This window comes from Bos indicus, chromosome 21 (assembly GCF_029378745.1).
Source record: "Bos indicus isolate NIAB-ARS_2022 breed Sahiwal x Tharparkar chromosome 21, NIAB-ARS_B.indTharparkar_mat_pri_1.0, whole genome shotgun sequence".
Lineage (NCBI taxonomy): Eukaryota > Metazoa > Chordata > Mammalia > Artiodactyla > Bovidae > Bos > Bos indicus.
The window spans coordinates 22,787,652-22,808,166 of record NC_091780.1 but is presented as its reverse complement, the minus strand read 5'-3'; the positions used below and the strand labels follow the sequence as shown (position 1 = coordinate 22,808,166).

The 20,515-nt window shown below is 49.4% G+C and overlaps 2 protein-coding genes across 6 annotated transcripts in view; both read right to left on the bottom strand.

Annotated features, from left to right (window-relative positions):
- SLC28A1 (solute carrier family 28 member 1) overlaps positions 1–12,404 on the bottom strand; it is a 73,709-nt gene extending 61,305 nt beyond the window's left edge. Inside the window, exon 1 of the mRNA XM_019984044.2 lies at positions 14–12,404. The gene's annotated coding sequence lies outside the window, so the exon portion shown is untranslated. The remainder of the gene's footprint in view (positions 1–13) is intronic.
- A 736-nt stretch (positions 12,405–13,140) lies between these two features.
- ALPK3 (alpha kinase 3) overlaps positions 13,141–20,515 on the bottom strand; it is a 57,546-nt gene continuing 50,171 nt past the window's right edge. For 4 of the 5 annotated variants that reach the window (XM_070775171.1, XM_070775170.1, XM_019983303.2 and 1 more), the window contains 5 exons: positions 19,414–19,694; positions 18,774–18,862; positions 17,907–18,130; positions 15,353–15,401; positions 13,141–14,753 (listed from right to left, as the gene is read on the bottom strand). In XM_070775171.1, the coding sequence (XP_070631272.1) occupies positions 14,408–14,753; positions 15,353–15,401; positions 17,907–18,130; positions 18,774–18,862; positions 19,414–19,694 (989 nt within the window). In that variant the 3' untranslated portion in view covers positions 13,141–14,407. The remainder of the gene's footprint in view (positions 14,754–15,352; positions 15,402–17,906; positions 18,131–18,773; positions 18,863–19,413; positions 19,695–20,515) is intronic. The other variant, XM_070775172.1, reaches the window with a different exon arrangement.

Below are 20,515 nucleotides of genomic sequence, written 5' to 3'. Positions count from 1 at the left end.
GCTCCCTACTCACATATTTGTGGTCAACAAGTCTCTCTGGGGGACAGACGGAAGTGCGTGTTTCCACGGGGATGGGCTGGATCCAACCTGCTTGGGCTTTGGCCGGTCTTCTCATTTCACTGGAAATCCCTGGGCAGAGTCCAGAGTTGAAGGAGGCTGGGCCTCCCACCTGGCTCGGTCCAGCACCAACTCCCGAGTCCTGGGCCACGGCCGGGGCAGGGACTCGACCCTCTCTCAGGGAAGAGGAAATGGGGCAAGTGGGCCCCATTCTGGACCTGGCCCTTGGAGCCTAATGACTAAATCTGCCTTCCTCATCTATGACGCCCTCCTCTCCACTCTTTACTTCTCCCAAACAGGCCCACCTCTTCCAGGAAGCCCACCTTTATTACTATCACTCTCCCATGTCCCCTCCTGGGGCCTCCTTTTCCACCTGTCATCAGGGCTTCTCAGTTTTCTGGATCATGTATTTTATCTTTCATTCTGTATTTTTCCCAGTCTCCCTTTTCTCGCTGCATCAGTAATTATAACAGCAACCTATTTTCCTGAGCTTGAAGATAAGGAAAGCAGTGTAGTACCACAAACAGTAAAAGTGTTTCAGGTCTAAGAGGTCTCGAAAACAAAACAAAATCACACAGTTTGCCTTTTTGTTTCACTGCTTTTTAACTGATACCTAAGCAACAGCATGCAGTCAATGGACAAACCCTTTAATGTTTCAATCCTAGAACTAAATATTAAACAGGACTGACAACACCTCTTTAATAATTAATCACACACACACGTGACAGAATCCTTTGTGATGCATAAACAGTTCCTGGTAACACAGAGAGCAAATTACCAGCACAGGCTAGTTGTTTTGGAAATCTGGGGACCATGATGGATGAAGGGCAGGGGTACCTCTTCTCTTAACAACCTTTTTTTGGTCACTTTGATTACCAAAGTTACACATGCATCATTGAACATTTAAACATTATAGAAACACAGAATGCAGAAAGTTAAAGGTCCCTGTAATCTGAGCCTTCCAGAGATGACCACCACTGAGCTTATGGAGTTTTTCTCCAGATTTTTTTCTCAAGTGGATACTCTTTTATGTTACTCATTTTACAAAAGAGGCTCGTACTCTACCAGCTTTTTTTGCAGTTTGTTCTTTTGGGTGGAGATCCACACTGCGCGCTGCTCACTCTGTTGGGGGCTCATGTGCTGCCTTGATCATAAACTAAATGCTTGTGGCATACTTCTGGTTTATCCCGAAGTATGTAAGTATCCAAGCCTGAAGAAGACTTGGCACCCGGGGCAGCCTCCACAGGGATGGGCTTGCAGCTGCCCTGTGGGGTGGCGGGGGCTCATCAAGCCCCAGCACAGGGCAAACTGGACTGAACCTGTGTCTCTGCCTCTGCCCCTTCTAACCTCTCTGTCCCTCCCCTCGCCTCTCCCCTCCCCGCATCCTCCTTCATCTTCTCCTCTCTCTTCCTTGCTTGGTTTCTCTTGGTGCCCAGAGTAGAAGCCAGGAGACATGACACATCTAGGAGTAACCAAAATTGTTTCGAAACATTCCCTACACTGTGTCCTGGAACCTTGACATCTCTGTGTGGCCTGATTTCTCCAACAAGGACTTAATAGGCTGTGCCTCTTGAAATGGGGCTTCCCTGGACCTCCTGCAGGAGACCCTGGTTCGATCCCTGGGTCAGGAAGATCCCCTGAGGAAGGAACTGGCAACTGGCTCCTATATTTAACGAACCGGGAGCTTAGAGCCCAAAAAGCTAGATTCAGTCCTGGCTCTGCAAGTTAGCTTGTTTCCTCTTTTGTAAAACAGTGGGAGTGGGTAAGAATGCATTTCTCACAAAAAAATATTGACAGGGATTACATGAGTTGATGCAGGTGAGCTGTTTGGCAGACAGGCTGGCACCATTGAGCTGGCAGGTGTCATCACTGCCACAGGTCCCATCTCAGAGCTGTCTGGATACACTGCTCTCCTCCTCCAGGCCAGGAGACCCTGTATTGCTCTCCTGCTTCTACCCCGAAGAAGGGGCAGCACAGTGATCCTGGCCTCCCTGAAGCCCAATTCTCTTTCCACGTAGAACTTGGCTGAGAGCCCCAGGCGGGGCAGCTGGGAGGCTGGGTGGGTCAAAATGAGTCCCCAGGGAAAGAACAAGAGCTGGATGACCCTTTGGGTCCTGGCTGCACCCATCCAGCTGTGTGACCTCTGCGTGTCACTTGACCTTCTGTGGCCTGCTTCCTGAGGAGATGATCTCACTGGGGAGGTAGAGTGAGGTCAGCGACTGAGCAGGGCTGGAGTGCTGTGTCCAGGGCAGGGGGTGGCAAAGAATATGTATTTTTAGCAATAAAGAACCCACCTGCCAATGCAGGAGGCAAAAGAGATGCAGTTTGATCCCTGGGACAGGAAGATCCCCTGGAGGAGGGCATGGCAGCCCACTCCATTATTCTTGCCTGGAAAATCCCATGGACAGAGGAACCTGGTGGGCTACAGTCCAGAGGGTCACAAAGAATTGGACACAACTGAAGTGACTGAGCACACATGCACGCATATATGTGTGTGTGTGTATGTGTGTGTGCGTGTGTGTGTATATCAGTTCAGTTCAGTTAGTCGCTCAGTCGTGTCCGACTCTCTGCAACCCCACAGACTGCAGCACGCCAGGCCTCCCTGTCCATCACCAACTCCCGGAGCTTACTCAAATTCATGTCCATCGAGTCGGTGATGCCATCCAACCATCTTATCCTCTGTTGTCCCCTTCTCCTCCCGCCTTCAATCTTTCCCAGCATCAGGGTCTTTTCCAATGAGTCAGTTCTTCACATCAGGTGGCCAAAGTAATGGAGCTTCAGTTTCAATCCTTCCAATGAATATTCAGGACTGATTTCCTTAGCATTGATTGGTTTGATCTCCTTGCAGTCCAAGGGACTCTCAAGAGTCTTCTCCAACATCACAGTTCAAAAACATCAATTCTTTGGTGCTCAGCTTTCTTTATAGTCCAACTCTCACATCCATACATGACTACTGGAAAAACCATAGCTTTAACTAGATGGACCTTTGTTGGCAAAGTAATAATGTCTCTGCTTTTTAATATGCTGTCTAGGTTGGTCATAGCTTTTCTTCCAAGGAGCAAGTGTCTTTTAATTTCATGGCTGCAGTCACCGTCTACAGTGATTTTGGAGTCCCCCAGAATAAAGTCTCTCACTGTTTCCATTATTTCCCCATCTATTTGCCATGAAGTGGTGGGACCAGATGCCATGATCTTAGTTTTCTGAATGTTCAGTTGTAAGCCAACTTTTTCACTTTCCTCTTTCATTTTCATCAAGAGGCTCTTTATTCCAACCAAAACAAAACAGAAGCACTTGGAAAGATTTATAATGATGAGGCTACGCTGTCTCTCCCATCCCTGTCCTCTTCATCAGAGGCAAGCCCTTCCCTGTTTCTAGCTTCAGTTCTCTGGGGCCACGCCTATTTCAGAGGGTTTTTTGGTCAAAGTAGTGGAGAATCCCTTCTGCTCTCCAGGCTCTGATATAATGCAGAGGATATTTTTATAAGGGGTGAGACATTCAGAACTGTATGCAGACGTCTTCGGAAGGGGTACAACAACCCCCTTATGTTCTTCTTCCAGTTTTGCCCACACTTCTTAGGTCTTGGCCAATGAAGTCTCTTTCATCACATCGATTCATGTGTCCAAATGGTAGCTAAAAACCAGAGGCTTTTCCTTAGCTAAGTTCATAAGCAGAATCATGTCATACCTCTTTCCTAAACCTGCCTCTCTCTCTCTCTCTCTCTCTCTCTGGGAAGTTATCAAAAGGGACATTGAATGTGATGTTTCTTTTCTCATTTGGGGCATTGAAAACTGGGGTTCCTATAGTCCTACTAGGAATATTCTAAATTAGAAAGTATGTATGAATTCTGATGACACAGAGCAAAATACCAAAACTGAAGAAATATCTTAGATGTTGATACCCTCTACTTGTAACTCTTATCCACTTTTCCTAGAAGGGGACCCTCCCACGACTGAGGGCGGAGTGCCCTTTCAGCACATCTACAGCAAGTCTGGGTGTTCACAGGGTAAGGAAATACTCCAAACACCGGAAAGGCCAAAGTCCCCTGCCCCCAACTTACTTGCCATGACTATGCCAGCATCCCCTGACACAGTCCACCCCTTGACCCCTTCGAGTCATTGGGAACAGATGGGCAGAAACGGCCATTATCCACTACAAGGCGAAAGAATGGGTCCGGGGCCCATCTCTCTTGGCAACAGTAGAGGGCCAGTAAAGTAAGCACACCTTGCTTGATCTTTCCATAAGATCTTATAGAAAAGTCAGCGTGAATTTCTTGGCCAACCCAGTGTTTAACTGACTGCTACTTTGTGATGCATATTTCCCTTGTTGCTGTTGTTTGTATATATAGTGATCTTTTAAAAATTATGTATTCATTTTTGGCTGCGCTGGGTCTTTATTGCTACGTGGGCTTCTCTCTAGTTGTGGAGAGTGGGGGCACTCTTTGTTGCAGTGTGCAGTTTCTCGTTGCGGTGGTTTCTCTTGCTGTGGAGCCAGGCTCAGTAGCTGTGGCACATGGGCTTAGTTGCCCCATGGCATGTGGGATCTTCCTGGACCTGGGACTGAACCTGTGTCCCCTGCATTAGCAGGTGGATTCTTATCCACTGAACCACCAGGGAAGACCCTGTTACTATTGTTTTATCTTCTATCCCTCTTGCCTTTCCATCTCATATTAGCTTTTCATGTGCGAGGTTGAGATGTCCCCTTTTTCAGTGTGAACTGGGTTAAAGTGTTCCACCAAGGTGGGTGTTAATTCAGGTTATCCTGTTGGACCTGGGGATGCTACCCCTGGCTTTGGTTTTATACCAGAGCTTACATCCTCTTTTGGGAGGCACATCATTTTCTGCCAGCCATGGAGGGAGGGGGGGCACTAATTTGGACCTCCATAGTCTTGTTGGTCCAGAGCATGACACTGAGTGACAGTTGATAAGCTGGTCAATCGTACAGGCAAAGATCATCCCGTGATTGTTCCATCTTCTCCCTCTGTCAGGGGAGTACCCTGATGCGGCACCCACGGGGCTTTACAGCAAAGCCAGCTATTTGTACAAAAGTTTCTGTGAAGAGGACTGTAGGCCTCCTGGGAAGATCTCATAAAATTAATCTACTGCAGGCCAGCAGAGTCATGGGGAATATGCTGACAGATGGGGCATCTCAATTAACTACAGTTGTTAAGAAAAAAAATGGGCATCTCTGAGTGTCACATCCAGACACTGAAACTCTCCAGGTCCCGTATCTTGCTTCTCTCCACCCGGGTGGAATTCCAGCAATAATATCAATTCTGCCATAGGCACAGCCTCCACTGACTTTCCTCTGACAAGCACTGACTGTTCTTCCTGTGTGGACTTGCCAAGTCTACATCACAATTCAGTTTGAAACCCTTTCCGTTGCACTGTGCCTTAAAAGCAAGAGTCATTCTCCCAAAGATTTTGTCCAATGCCCTTCAGGTCTGTGACTACAGGGGTTTGTGGAGAACCTGACCCACCCCAGGAGCTAAGCACTGACCAGTTGAGGGTCGGGAGGCAGTACTGGCTATTTCCCACAGGACACAGGATGAGAGTTGGAAAGACAGTTTTCAGGGGTAGGGGTAGGGATGTTGTTAGCCACCCCACCCTGAAGGAAGGAAGAAATACTAGGGTCTCCCAGCTTGGAGAAGAACAGCAGCATGTGAGTGGGCCCTGAGATGGATCCCAAAATTCCAGGAGATGATGACAACAATGATACCATCTGAGGTTGTCCTGTGCCAGGTGGTGCTAAGAGCTTTCACTTCTCTGTCTCAGTTAACCCCCAAGATAACCCATGAGGTAGGTACTGGTCACCATTTCCTCCCATCTGTCCTCTATGGAGGGTATGATGGAGGAGCCAGCACCATAAACGGAGCAACTATTGAGAAGTTGAGCAGCCTGGGGTAGAACCACAAGCCACTCTGCCACGAGTCTGGATCAGGGAGATCTGACCTGTTGTTTGAGGCATCCACCATGTGTTTCTACCTCACCTGCAACTCAATAAGCAGGATGGACTCTGGGCTCACACTTTGATCAAATGACTGTGAGTTGTATTCTCTGATCGGACTCCATAAAGTCAGGGATTGTTGCTTGTTGTTCAGTTGCTCAGTTGTGTCCAACTCTTCACAGCCCACCAGGCGCCTCTGTCCATGGGATTTCCCAGGCAAGAATACTGGAGTGAGTTGCCATTTCTTTTTCCAGGGGATGGTCCTGACCCAGGGATTGAACCCGGGTCTCCTGCTTGGCAAGCAGATTCTTTACCACTGAGCCACCAGGGAGGCCCAAAGTCAGGAATACTGTGTCTCTAAACAGCTTCCTGAAGTATTAGAGAGACCCAGCACACATTCTGCAGGGGCTGGTTTCCTGGGCACTCAGCCACATAACCTGAATCGCTTGACACCAACTGCTCCAGGAATATCCTTTTTTTTTTTCTGTTAGAAAACAAAAGCCCTAAAACAACAACAACAACAACAACAACAAAACAGAAAAATGAAGAAAAAAAAAAAGAAAAGCCCTAATGAAAATTTCTCTGCCAGTGACAGTCTACACTGCAGGACACCTGATGTGTCTTAAGCAGATTCCTTAGCCTGAGATGGGGATTCTTGTTCTAGTGATTTACTTGTGTGTCTGTGTATGAGGGGGCGGTGCGGGGGCAAGGTGAAGGGGGTGGGGGCAGAGTACAGGATGTAAAATAAGACAGGGGTAAGAAAGGAGGGTGTGGTCTTGGCTAGAGTCTGATCTTGCCGTGAAACTCTGGGACGTCCCCAGGTTAGTCCACTTTGAGGCAGGACCAGACCCATCAGTCAGAGGCTAAGAACTGGGAAAGGGTTTGGGAGGGGGTGTCACATCCCAGGTTGGGTGGCTTCCATTTGACTCATGGAATTGTAGCAGGAGGTGATTCCCACAGCAAGGGGATCTGCACAGGGTGCCAGCGGCACCCACTACTGGCTGGTTTTATTGGCACCCCTCACCCCAGGCTACTGTGGATTAGCTCAACCCATGACCAAGCAGAGTTGTTTCCCATAGGTGATCAGGGGTGTCAGAGAGGACCCTGGGTTTGTCTACCACTTGGCTGTAGTGAGAATTCTCAAGGGGGTTTGGTGGAACCAAAGCGGTTTAGTGAAATAAAGGTGTATAATTTGGTTAGAAATGTCAGCTGGTTGAAACCAAAGGGATGTGTCCCATATGGGGTCTGGGTGTACCACTCAAATAATTAAAAGGCCAGCAGCCAGAGCAGCCGACTAGACCTCAGCACAGCCCAGGTATCTGTATAATCATGTCCTGTTGTTACTCTACCATGTAGGCATGTGCTGCAAGTCCCAGGGTAACTGTCTTTCATCTTCATGTGGGGTATATCCCCGAGGCCGAGTAGGTGGTAGCAGCTATCTTGAGCTGCCCTTTGGAAATAATAGGAAAGAGCCATCTCTGAACCACACTAATTCTGAGGTCAGAGGACAGTTCCTCAGGGGTTCCAGGACCTCTAATGTCAGTAGGAGTTATTGTTGTTTAGTCACTAAGTCGTGTCCAACTCTTTGAGACCCCATGGACTGTAGCCCACCAGACTCCTCTGTCCATGGGATTTCCCAGGCAAGAATACTGGAGTGGGTTGCCATTGCCTTCTCCAGGGGATCTTCCCAACCCAGAGATAAAACCCAGGTGTCCTGCATTGGCAGGTGGATTCTTTACCACTGAGCCACATGGGAAGCCCTCAGTAGGGGATGTCTCTTAAAAAAAAAAGACATATCAGACCCAAAATGGAGTCAATTATCCCTAGGACAGCAAACCAAGACTCTACTATAGAGTCAGTCATTCCCAGGAACTCAATCTTTAACCAATCAATCTGGAATTACCTGGTCAGCACAGTGAGGTCACCTGCATGACATAATCCCCTTTCCTCCCAAAGGAAGGTGACCTTGCCTGAAATAATCTTTTTTTCCCTCTGACTTTATTGTCCCACCTACTTCCTGCCTTTAAAAACCTTCCACTTTGGGGCTTCCCTCATGATCTACCAATTAAGAATCTGCCTTGCAATGCAAAGGAAACCGGTTTGATCCCTGGTCCAAGAAGATCCCATATGCTGTTGGGCAACTAAGCCAGTGTGCCACAACTACTGAACCTGTGCTCTAGAGCCCAGAAGCCACAGTTACTGAGCCCCTAGAGCCCGTGCTCTGCAACAAGGAAAACCATTGCAATGAGAAGTCTGTGCACTGTAACGAAGAGTAGTCCCTGCTCACTGCAACTAGAGAAAGATCACACAAAGCAATGATGACTCAGCCTAGCCAAAAATAAATTTAAAGAATGAGATAGCCTCTCTGAGTGTGAATAGCTCATGGGTACTGACAACATCAAGGTACAAAATTGGGACCCAGACTCTGCCCCATGCAACACTGTTGATCTGCCAGTAACCAGAATCCACTTTCAACATAATCCAAGGGACGAGAGACAGAATCAGATCAGGAAACAGAAGAGTTACTCTCAGAAGAAACTGTATGAGCTGGCTAATGTGCATCCTGAGTTGCTTCAGTTGTGTCATACTCTTTTCGACTGTAGCCCACTAGGCTCCTCTGTCCATGGGATGCTCCTGGCAAGAATACTGGAATGGGTTGCCATGCCCTCCTCCAGGTAATCTTCCAGATCCAGGGATTGAACACACGTCTCCTGCATTGCAGGCAGGTTCTTTACCACTGAGTCACCAGGAAAGCCCTGTGAGTTAGCTAATATACCTTGTCAAAAAATAGAGGGGAAATTTATGGAAACTTTAAGGCTGTTTGACCAAGATAGTATAACATAGTTTGTTGATTCAAGTTTTGTTTACTGATGTGTTCTCACTCACCAGAGATTCTGGAGTTCAAACAGCCACAGTTCTTACCATGTGGGGTGGATATGCTGACCCATGCTAAATTGTAACAGAAGATCAAAAAGCCAAGAAAGGCAGGAACTCACAGATTTCAGGAAACAAGAGGGCTTTATTGGGTCCCTGGCAAGCATCCAGCCCAACTATGCTCTCACTGTTCTCTGACAGGACCCACAAGATGGTCTCACTCTGTCGTGAGAAATTGGCGAGGGAGGCTCTGCTGGCATTCCTCTCTGGGCCTGGAATGCTGGTTGGAAGAGGTCCTGTGAAAATGAACTCCCTGATCTCAGCAGCAGAGATAGATAAATAGAAGGAACACAGTAGAGGAGTCAGCATGATAGACGTGGGCATAGAAACCAGACCCCTAGCTATGGTTAATCGATCATGGGGTCCCAGGAATGAAAAAGACCAGACAGTGCCTAAGATATCACCCAGTCATGACCATAACTAAAGACTTCTGGTCGGGCAAAGAGGCCTGTCTCAAACTGCCAAGGTAGAGTCAAAATCTCCCACTTAATTTCCAAATGTCAAATGTCTTTGAATAAAAGCCTTATTTTGCATATTGTGAACCTTCCTTGCAGTCTTCCCCCAAAGGGATCTATGTTCAATTATTTGGGAATGGAAAGGAGAAGAAAATACTCAGACCTGGGGAGGGGGTTCTGTAGGACACTGGCTTCAAGCTAAGTCCAATGTCTGGGGACAACAGAAAAGCATGTGGTCTGGCCATCCAAGGAGATATTCAATAGACTAAATTTTGTGCCATAGTAGACTCAGTGGAAACTCAAAGCCAATGAAGGGTTATTTTGAGCGTACAGTTGAAATGGATATACTCTGAAACAGGTATAACCCCCACAATGGCCCTGACGACTGGGACGAGAGTGACTACGGTAGGATAGGATGAGCACAAGCCATCGGAATACCCCCTCACTACCGAAATGGTGAAAGTGATACCATTTTTGTACAGGAACTATAGATATCAGTGTTACTATCAGATTGGCGGGCGAAGTCATAATGACTCCTACCACAGCGCAGCTTGGCCAGTGCAAAACACCAGGAGGTCTTTGGCTCGTTGTAAACTTTAAAACGTGGTGACTCCGATGACAGGTGCTCTCCCAGAAATGGTCGTCTTGCTAAAGGAAATTCACCCACCTCTTGACATTTGGTATGAGCCCTTTGATCTAGCGAAATCATTTTTTCCCCTCCATTTTGATGAGCAAAGAACATCAGAAGCAATCCGTCTTCAGGTGGCAGGGCCGCAGGACTCCATTGCTGTCCTGATTAAAGATATGTAATATCTTAGCTGTACAGCTCCATGCCACAACCTGCCTCATGGGGACCTTGACCTCAGCACTTCAATGTTCCATCATGTTGATAGGGCCTGGAGATCAGCAGTTTCCCTAGATGCTTTGTTAAGACATATGTATGAGTCAGAGGTGGGAGATAAAGCATGTGGAAATGTGAACTTTTCCCCTGATAAAGTTCCTGGGAATCAAGTGATCTGTTGAGGTCACAATAGTTTGTTAATGTAGAAGAAACCCCTACATTGTGAATTCCTTACCACTAAGGCCCAATTTCAGGCAAAAATGTCAGGTGGGAGCATCTTCTTGCTCCAACCCACTTACTGACCCAGAAGACTGCCAGCTTTGGGCTGGGCCCAGAGTGAGTGAAGGCTCTTGAGCGGGACAAGCCGTTAGCACAAATGATTCTGCCACCAGGCCGCCTGTGGCAGACCCAGGGTGCTTGAGGGATTTATCTGTGGCATACTGAGGAGCTACATGGAGCCTCGGCAGAGCAGAGTGCTGCCCTCTGACTTGTCACTGGGCTCTGGGGCAGTCTGGGGCTTGGCTACAGCATACTAGGTGGCCATGCTGGCCTTCAGGAAAAGGGGCTGTCAGACCTACCCAGCCACAGACAGGTGTGGCCACTATCACTAGGTAGACACGCCAGGATAGGGTTCTCAAGGCACAGGCAAGCAGGTGTGTGTGGGAGGGGGGCGGGGCGTGTGGCTCACTCACTCTCTCCCACGATGCCTCCTTCCTGACCTATGGCTGAATTCATCTCAGTCTACACCTACACTATGGCTTTAATGAGGTGGGAACCCGTCTTGACCATTATGGGCCCTTGTGGATTTGGTTTGCTCTCCTGACCTGTGACACCTCTCCCATCAAAATCCACAGGATTATCAAATGTTCTAAATCTTCAACCAGGGAAGGCACTTCATAGCAAAGTGATGGGTTGATGCCTATGGCATCTGCTCATCTTGTCAGGATCCCAGAAGTCTACAAGCGGTTAGCTTGAAAATACAGTGAAATAGTTTGCTGAAAACTCAGGTGTGGCACCAGCTGAAAACAATACCTTGCGAAACTGGGTAAGGCCTGCAAGATGGAGCGTAAGCTCCAAACCCACAACCAGTTCACGGTGCTTTCTCCCACAGGTTGAAGCGTGAAGAGGGGCGTTATTACTACACCTCAAAGCTCTTCTCATACCTGAGGTTTAGGATTTGACTGGTGTAGAGGTTTTAGTCCCCAAGGAAACATCTTCAAAAATTCATAGTAATGATTCAAGTGAATTAAATTAAAGGCCTAGGCATCTGGCTGTCTCAGGTTTTTTGTACCTCTGAGCGACACATAGCTAAGATAGGAGTGTATCTAGAATAGGAGTATACATAAAGACTACGTGTAGGAGTAGCTAGGATGATTAACCCTATTGAGGGAAAATAAGATCTTGGCTATTTAAAAGGGGGCAGGGTACAGATGGACATGGGGCATTTTCTAAAGTGCTTCCTGGTTCTCCATATCCAGTGGCTAATGTTTGCCACACAGGCAGGACCACTAAGGAACTGGACTTTGGGACTGAAGATCACTCCAACAGGCAAAAAAATCCCTAGTCATAAATACTAGTTCTCATGGCCAGTTATGAAGTGTGCTGTAGCCTTTACTCACACCTCCCTTCTTGCTGGGTTATATTCCTTCCACAGGTCGCAGAATTTCAAGATGAGATTATGATAAAAGAGGGAAGAGTACAATTTGTGACACTGGACTTCAGAGAATGGCAGCCCTGGTCACTACCCCTGGACTTGGTCATTGGCTTTGACCTTGAATGGTCTCCCCAAGCAGAAAGTAATTTGCTTTTGGTCACATGTAAGAGTCATAACATGTCATATGGGAAGAAGGGTATGTTTTTGTGTGTCAGGGTTTCTCCAGTGATTGCCTACCAAGCCCGTCTTACCCTCCACCATTCTTCTGGTGAGAATCCCCATTCTTTGGAAAACTGCCTCTCCCCTACTCCACATTGCCCTGAGTTCCAGTACAGGAATTTGAATCTTGAGTGGAAGGAGACCCATTAGAGCCAACGGCAGCAGCTCCTGGGAGGCAAGCTCCAGAGCCACTATGGCTCCTGCCTTTCTAGGTCCTGTGAACTACCCCACACCCTTCCGATGAGTCCCTGCTCCTTGCTTAGATTGGTCCAAGTCCATTTCTGTTACTTAAAACCTGAGAAACATAATGGCCAGTGTCTCTTTTGAGACCACCTCATACATCTCTGCCTCCCACCACTGGTCAGCTCAGGGTCTGGCATAAAGGAAGTCTGCTCAGTATGTCTGAATGAACAGGTGGGTGAACAAACAAATCAACAACATTCAGCTCTCAGTTCACCAAGGCAGTCTGGATATGCAGGCTGGGAGAGAGAGGGGCGCACTGGGGCAAGAGGAGAAAGTATGGAGAGTCACCTGAGCACAAGAGGAGGTAGAGAAGTCAGAAATGTCTAGCGGAGGGGGGACATATGGGGCAAAGAAAGGCCTGGGCAGTCGGGTGGGGCCGGGGCTGAGAAACCTCTGCAGCTGGGAACCGGAGACAGTCCGTGAGTAACTGAGAGGACCGCGGCACTGGTCATCCCTTCGGCTGGTCTTGCTGCAGTGGAGGCAGTCGGAGACACTGGGCGTCTCTCCAGCTCTACTCTTCTTTCCTGGGTTCCTTTCTTTGCATTCTTCTTCCAAATGAAGGAGCAGTTCCAAAGGCCTAAGCACCCTCATGCTCAGGGACCCAAGTCATCTTCCCAGTGGTACAAGCACAGACTGTTTGGCTGTCGCCATGGAAGGCTGAGACTGTCAATCCAGGAGCCAAATCATGGATCTATCTTTCCAGTGGGTCCAGGGACTGGAGGATGTCCTCAGAAAACCCTGCCTGGGGAAGAGGGGACCCTGACCCCGTACACCTACAACCACACTAGAGGAGGTGAGCTGGATGCACAGTGGCTGCCTTTATTGCATTCCAAGGGGACTGGGCTAGCTCTAGACTCCCCCCTCCCAGGCCTCAAGAAGGGCTCTCAGGAAGGACCCAGGGTGCTGGGCTGAGGACAACTCCTCCGTACTGAGGCCCAGAGCTGGAGGCCCAGGATTGAGAGCTGAAGGTTGGAGGCAGGGGTCCTAATCCCCAGACAGAGACACTTGTCCACCCCACATGGGGATGGGCTGCATTCTTCCCAGAACTCCCACGTGTACTCCCTCTGGAGAAGAGTCCAGCCCTCTGTCCCCGGTCAAGAGGGCAGTGTGGAATTCACTGTGACTCCCTCTCCTTTCAGTAAGGAGTACGAGGTCTCACAAAGTCGACGCCTTCCCTCTGGCCACAGCTGCTGATGCAACCCTCACCTCACAGCAGAGGGCCTGGGAGGAGGGCACAGGTGTACTGGGGGTGGCGGCTGTGAGGCCAGAGGATGTGCTCCTTCCCAAGGTGTGGTGGGTAGGGTGGGGGTCAGCTAGGAAGCCCTTGGGTAGGGGGACAGTCAGTGAAAGGCAGGCACAGGCTGCAATCGGGCTCAAAGCCAGGGATGGGGGATGGGGAGCAAGGGGGCAGGGGAGGCAGGGGAGTGAGTGCCTGAGCAGCAGGGAAAGGCTGAGCATGAACACGCATCACCAAAGACCACTGCACAAGGAGGGGACAGGCCCTGGAAGGGCCCTGAGACCCATTTGGGCTCAGGGACAGGTTAGTGGCAAGATAAGCTGGGATAAATGAGGCAAAATGGCTGAAGGAAAAGACCCTGAGAGTCACCAGGCCAGACAGAGCAGAGGAAGTCTGGAGCCCTGAGGGCAGGGAGAGATCAGAGCCAAGTGAAGGGAGAAGGGAGATGCTGTCCCACATGCCCCAGAGCATGACGTTAGCAGCAGGGTCTGGGCAGGACATTGGCTGCAGATCATGCAGAGGACTCAGGGCAGCCCCAGCAGTGGCCAGTGTAAACTTCAAGGATGGCCAGGCTGCCAGGCACTTGGAGGTGGGGCCTGGGAGCCCTGGTGACAATGGCACCAGGAGAGGCCACGGGACTGGGTGCCACACGCCCAGTGTCTGATGAGGAGCTGAGTGAGGAGCAGCTGCTTGGAAAGGCCCTGGGTGGAGCCTCCTGGGGCACATCTGCTCCAGTTGGTTCTGTACTGGGAACATCTCTGGCGGTTTGAGCTGCTTCCTTGTTGGTCTGCTGCTGGATGGAGGCCCCCAGCCTCCTGTGGGGGCTACCGCATGCCCTGGGCCTTGGAGGCTCCCTCTTGGATGGGAGACTGTCCCAATAACTGGGTGGCGACCACCTCTGAGGCCTGAGGGGTGGCTTTGGAACCTGAGGCACTCTTCCGGGTGCCCTGGGGACTCGGGGGGCCTTTCTTCTGGGGCTGAGGACTCAGCTGGGGGCCCTTCCTGCCGGCAGATGGACTCTTGGAGCCTTTGGCCTTGGCTTGGGGGTGGGTGGCCTCTGGGCCCTTGAGGGGTTTTAGCCCCAGCATCTCACAGAAGGTGTTGCACTGGTGGGAGGAGGCGAACTGGTCCAGCAGGGCGGGGAAACAGCTCTCCTTGAGGCCTTGGTACCTGCGGCAGGACACAAGAGCTGAGTGGGGTCCTACCCAGAGAGACAGTCCTCAGGGCAGACCGTGGGGTGCCCATGGCATGGTGTCATGCCCAAGGTACCTCTTACCTTACCTCGGGGTGCTGAGGAGTCCACCTCAACTGGCAGCACCCAAAACCTCACTTTTAATCTGAGGCCTCATTCAGCCCTGGCCCACGGAATTCATCACGTGGGATGTCACTTGGTATGAGGAGGCTCTGCTTTATCAACATAAATTACTGCAGACTCCAGGTCCCCACTCCACTCACAGGCCCTGTTTATCTGCCCCCCGATGAACCTCCACAAGGTTTCTCTGTGAGAAAGCAGAGGAGCGGGTTCACTGCAACCCCAGAACGCCAGGTGGTCCTGTGTGGGTGGCAAGAGCTGCTGGTCAAGATCTGGGGTCAGGGCCGTAGCAGATGGGGAGCAGAGGTCCCTGAGACATTAGGACATGGCCTTGGGCACAACTAGGGCTACTGAGTCACAAGGTCCAGCACCTTGGGGATGGAGAACCAGAAGAACTTTGACATTTTACACCCCAAGCAGCCTCTCAGAGGGCATTCTGTCACCAAGAAGCACTCACCCTCGCAGTTTGGTAGCAATCTGCACATCAGTCATTTTCCAGTTAACCCCTGAAAAGAGAAAGACAGAGAGTATTGGGAATTGGTGGTAGCCTGGGGCAGTTCTAGGGCCCCCAGGTCTCCAAGATGTGTATCATTTTAGATGGGAACAAGCCAAGCTCTAGGCACATCTTCAGGTTCCCTCTCACTGGGCATCACCTGGCCTGTCTCAGGGGCAGTGTGTGTATATTTGTATTATGAGTAGTAATAATAGTTCCATTTTCACAGGTAAGGAAATTAAGTAACTTCAGCAGAGTCAGTCATTCATTCATTTACTAACTGGGCACGGTCTGTGTACAATGACCACTGTGAATTAAAGTATCATTCCTAGACCCACAAGTCTTCCAACTAAGCTATTCTGTCTCTACTGGGTGAGAGTAGGTCATCCTAAACTGGGCAAGTCTCTGGCTTTTAGCTAAAACTTTCGCCTCCTCCTTAACAGATTAGCCTATCTGGACAGAGAGAGCTAGGTGGAAATGGAAAGGTGTAACAGGGCTGGGCTGGCAGAAGTGTAGCATGGATAAGACCAGCTTCCACATACTCATCAAGGCAGCAAGCAAGCACTCCAAGCAGCCAGACGGGGCTCCAAGGTTAAGAGAGCCTTGAAGGACAGAGTCGGGCAAACAGTGATGGAGGAAACACATCCCACCTGGCCAGGCTACCCCAGCACCTTAACATCATGCATCAGGCCTGTGACCGCCTTTCCCTGTTTGCACTCTGTCCAGCTGCCTTCTTCCAGGAGCCAAGCTCTCACTAACAGGCCTGAGTGCCAGTAGATGACAGAGCAGCACAGATGTGGGCTTGAAACCAGGCAGATCTGGACTTCCATTTTGGCTCTGTCGCTTTGGAGCCGTGTGTGCTTGGCCAGTCACTTCCTATCTCTAATCCTTGACAGTAAACCCAGGGATCATGCTGCCCATCTTGTAGGGGAATTAAGACGATCACGGTATGTGTCAGACCCTAACTTAGTGTCTGAAACACAGCAGTAATGCAATAAATATTCATTTCTTTGTCTTTTCTCTTTCAGCATTTTTCACATTCCATTGTGTATGATAATACTCATGATCCCTCACTTGCACAGAACTCTGGTTTGCAGAGGGTGTTCCCAAATACAGTCTCATGGAATCTTCATAATAAGTTTGAGAGAGAGGCAGGAAAGATACTATTATTCTTAGAGAGGGAAAGGAAATGGAAGCTCAGAGGGATGAAAGACGTAATCTGTCTGAGCTTCTTTTCTTCTCTGTAAAACAGAGACCCAGCTAGAAAATGAAGAGGCCTGGGGTTGAATTTTTTTTTCTTTTCTTTTTTTAAGGCTTGACTTTCTTTCATTTCCAAGTCCTTCTACTATATTATGTTATTATCCCATTGTAGAAATTGGTATATTTATCATAAATTCTTGAGGACAATGGGTATTCCTAATTCACATTTTTATCTTCTCAGTACTTAGTAATGTTAGATGGAAAAAAAGAAGGAAAGAAGAAGGGAAGGAAAAATTTATGAGTTAACAAATGGAGTGAATAACAGTTTAATGTGTTACTAGCTCGCCCTTCAACATCTATAGTTATATATAAATATTTATTGTACAGCTTACCCCCAACGCTAAGCACACTTACAGTCAGTTTTCTATCTCTGGCCCTGGTTTTCTCACTTATTTACATCAGGGATAAAATGCAATAATGTGTGACATCCCCAGCATCCCCCAGTGTGTGTAGACAGAACTGTATCTTTTCCTTTCTCTTGCCAGGTCTGGTTAAAGAGTGTAGGCCTGGAGAGGAGACGTCAAAGAAGGAAGGAGAATTCATGCTTACTGGCCTCCCTTTTTGGGGAAGAATCTGAATAATGGGAAAAATAGAAACAGACTAAAGAGAAGTATGAGAGACTAAGTTTGCTTACATAATATTAATAATAAACTACCAAAGACTGCTCAGTTGGTAAAGAATCCGCCTGCAATGCGGGAGACCTGGGTTTGATCCCTGGGTTGGGAAGATCCCCTGGAAAAGGGAAAGCCAGTATTCTGGCCTAGAGAATTCCATGGGCTGTATAGTCCATGGGGTTGCAAAGAGTAAGACACGACTGAGCGACTTTCACTTTCACACTCACCAAAGACTGAGGGGGGAACAGAGAAGGAGGAGACAATAAAGCTCTGTGTGCAAGGGTAGAAGAGAGTTTAGGAAGCTGGAGAGGAAGAAGGTTCAGAGCAGAGCTACAGGGAAGAAGGGTGATTTTGAAAATGTGGTCATGCAGCTTGAATTAGATCCCATGAAATAGTCTTTGAAATAATATATTTTTTAAGTGGAGCCTGGAGTATACACCTTTAAACACAATTTCAGTAAGAGACTAGGCTCCATGAGGGTCTGGTATGTACTAGGGTTGCACAGAAAGTGGTTTCTGTCCAGTGCACTTTAAAAGGTTACTGTGAAAGCAGAGAAGAACACATGCGGAAGTGTGCTGCACACCAGTGCCCTGCCCTCCGCATGCTCTCCTGCACAGGCACACACCCACCTCACACCCTCATACCTGCCAAGTCTGTGACAAGGAAGCTGCCGTTCGTCCACAGATAGAGCCAGTGCTGGAAGGTCTGGCATTTCCACACGGCCTCAGAGCTGCTAGGCGCTGCAGGAGCCGCAGCACAGCCCCAGTCCCGGGAGCAGTAGGACTCTAGGGGCTGGCCCAGGTCCTCCTCCAGGGTGGCATAGGGGATGTTGTTGGCAGGCCGGTAGATCAGATACAGTGGGATGATCCTAAGCACAGTGCCACCCCGCGGTGAGCAGGACTGACCGTGCCCCGAGAGCGCCTCCCTCCACCTCAACTCCACACAAAAGGAACACCCTTCCAAAAAGGGAACTCAGCTCTGAGCCTGAAGGGCAGCAAGGACAGGAGTTTCCCAATGCCTTCAGGGTCCTGTCCATCTTCTGAGGTCAGTGGGATGAGAGCTGAACCCTGCTCTGGCCCCAGGAGGCCTCTGTGCCTGAGTGAGGGGCTGGGACCCGTAAGTGACAAACAGAAAGGAATACCTCTGAGAGGATTCAGCCAGACTGTCCACGCCCACTAGACCCTGGATGGTTTAGCCTCCCTGTCACCTTCAGAGAGGCCCAGAACCTGCCATGCCTAAACCCCACAATCAGCAAAAACTGGGAGAAGGGGTAGGGAATTCAGGTGGGTGAGAGGAGACTGGAGACCAGAACAGAAGCTTTTCTAAAGTGGGCCATGAATCTTGACGTCTTTGTTTCTAGATTCTATTGAGGAACCATTGAGCTGAGCATGGGGCTAGCTGGGGGCCCATTTGCACATGACCATTACTCAGGGGGTACCCAACAGGCTGTGAATCATGTCTCTGTGCAGGAGCTCAAGTCAGACTGCATGGCCCCCTCCCTGTGCACTTACTCAGGCACCTCTCCAAAGCCAGGAGCAGCCCGGGCTTCAGCCGCAAAGATTTTGCAGTACTCCCGGCTCATGTTCTGGATCTTGCACCCCTGTGGGTTGAAGAGAACCAACTCTGGTCAGCACAGAAGCATACCTGCTCTTAGTCATGCCTTGCTCTAAGTGGGAGGCTGTCTGCTAGAGGCTGCAGGGAGGATCCCAGCCCTGGGGAAGATGGGGTTCACTCCTACCCTCCTCCCTCATCTGCACCTCATTTTTCTCATTTGTAAAACAAGAGGCTTTGGACATGTTTTCAAAGTGGTTTACAAACTGTTTGCTAGAGCCCTCGTGATAGGTAGCTGTGCCCCAGGGGCCACGCTGCAGAAAGTGGGGCACCCGCCCCACCCACAGTCACCCCCTGTCCCCTCACAAATAAGGCTTCTCTGTGCAAGATACAGTTGAGGGAAGTGAAAAAGGTTTCTGGTGAAAAATAGTTTGAAGACTATGGTCCCAACGATGTAGCCTGGACTACATCTCAGGCTCTCCTCAAGGTAAAGCAGAGACTGAGATGGCATCCACCTCCATATGGGGCTTCCCAACAGGACCAGGCTGGGAAGGGGAGGGATGAGAGGGTGGAAGCGGGGGCAGGGGCATGGGACAGTACCTGGATGGTGACGTCATAGTTTCTGCCCAGGAGAGAAGTCTCGCTGCTGGGCCCAAACACAAGCAGGCTGGACACCTTGATGACGCACGTACGGCCTGACTCGAAGATGGGTTCCAGCCCGTAGATGACCTTGGCCTGGGAGGCCTTCCTCAGGCTGCAACCGTGTCCACCCCCTCGAAGTTCCTCACTCACCAAGCGCCCAAAGAGCTTGTCCCCCCAGCAGCCAGAGTCAGCCAGACCCTTAGCGAACACCATGGGGGTCATCTCAATCTCTTCTCCAACTGGAGGGAACAGGAAAAGTGTGAAAAAACTAGAAACTCCCCCTCAGGACATCCCTGGCTGTCCAGGGGTTAAGATTGCGCTTCCAAAGCAGGGGACGTGGGTTCAATCCCTGGTCAGGGAACTAAGATCTCACATGCTGCAGGGAGCAGCCAAAAAAATACATAAATACACATTATAGAAGCTCCCCCTGACTGATGCAGAGTCCACAGGGCAGGAAAAGCCTGGAATTGATACACTCACTCTGTCCATTACTGCTCTTTGGGGGTGCACTGTGGGGTCCGTGGTAGACTGTGAGCTCCTGAGGGCAGAGTTTTTGCAACCCTCGGTCATTCAACAGTGCTTGTGTGTGAGAAAATAAGGGCTCAGCCTGTGTCTGTGGAAGGCAGGGGTTTTCTGAGGAAGCAGCTATCAATACAGACTATCAGGATTAGTCTGTTTTAGAATTTGGTGTTTTGATCAAGTGAATAAGTGATTCCATCTCAATTAACAAGTTTGACTGAAAAAAAAAGTTTGAGACCAATCCAATAGCAATGAGTACTCCTAGTGCTCAAATTGTGATCACTAAATACCATTTTCCACTAAAGTGAAAGTGAAAGTCACTCAGCTGTGTCGGACTCTGCAACCCCATGGACTATATGGAATTCTCCAAGCCAGAGTACTGAAGTAGGTAGCCTTTCCCTTCTCAAGGGAATCTTCCCAACCTAGGAATCAAACCAGGGTCTCCTGTATTACAGGCAGATTCTTTACCAACTGAGCTATGAGGGAAGCCTATTTTCCACTAAAAGGAACCAGAATTCCCTGAACAAATGGCAGGAAGTGT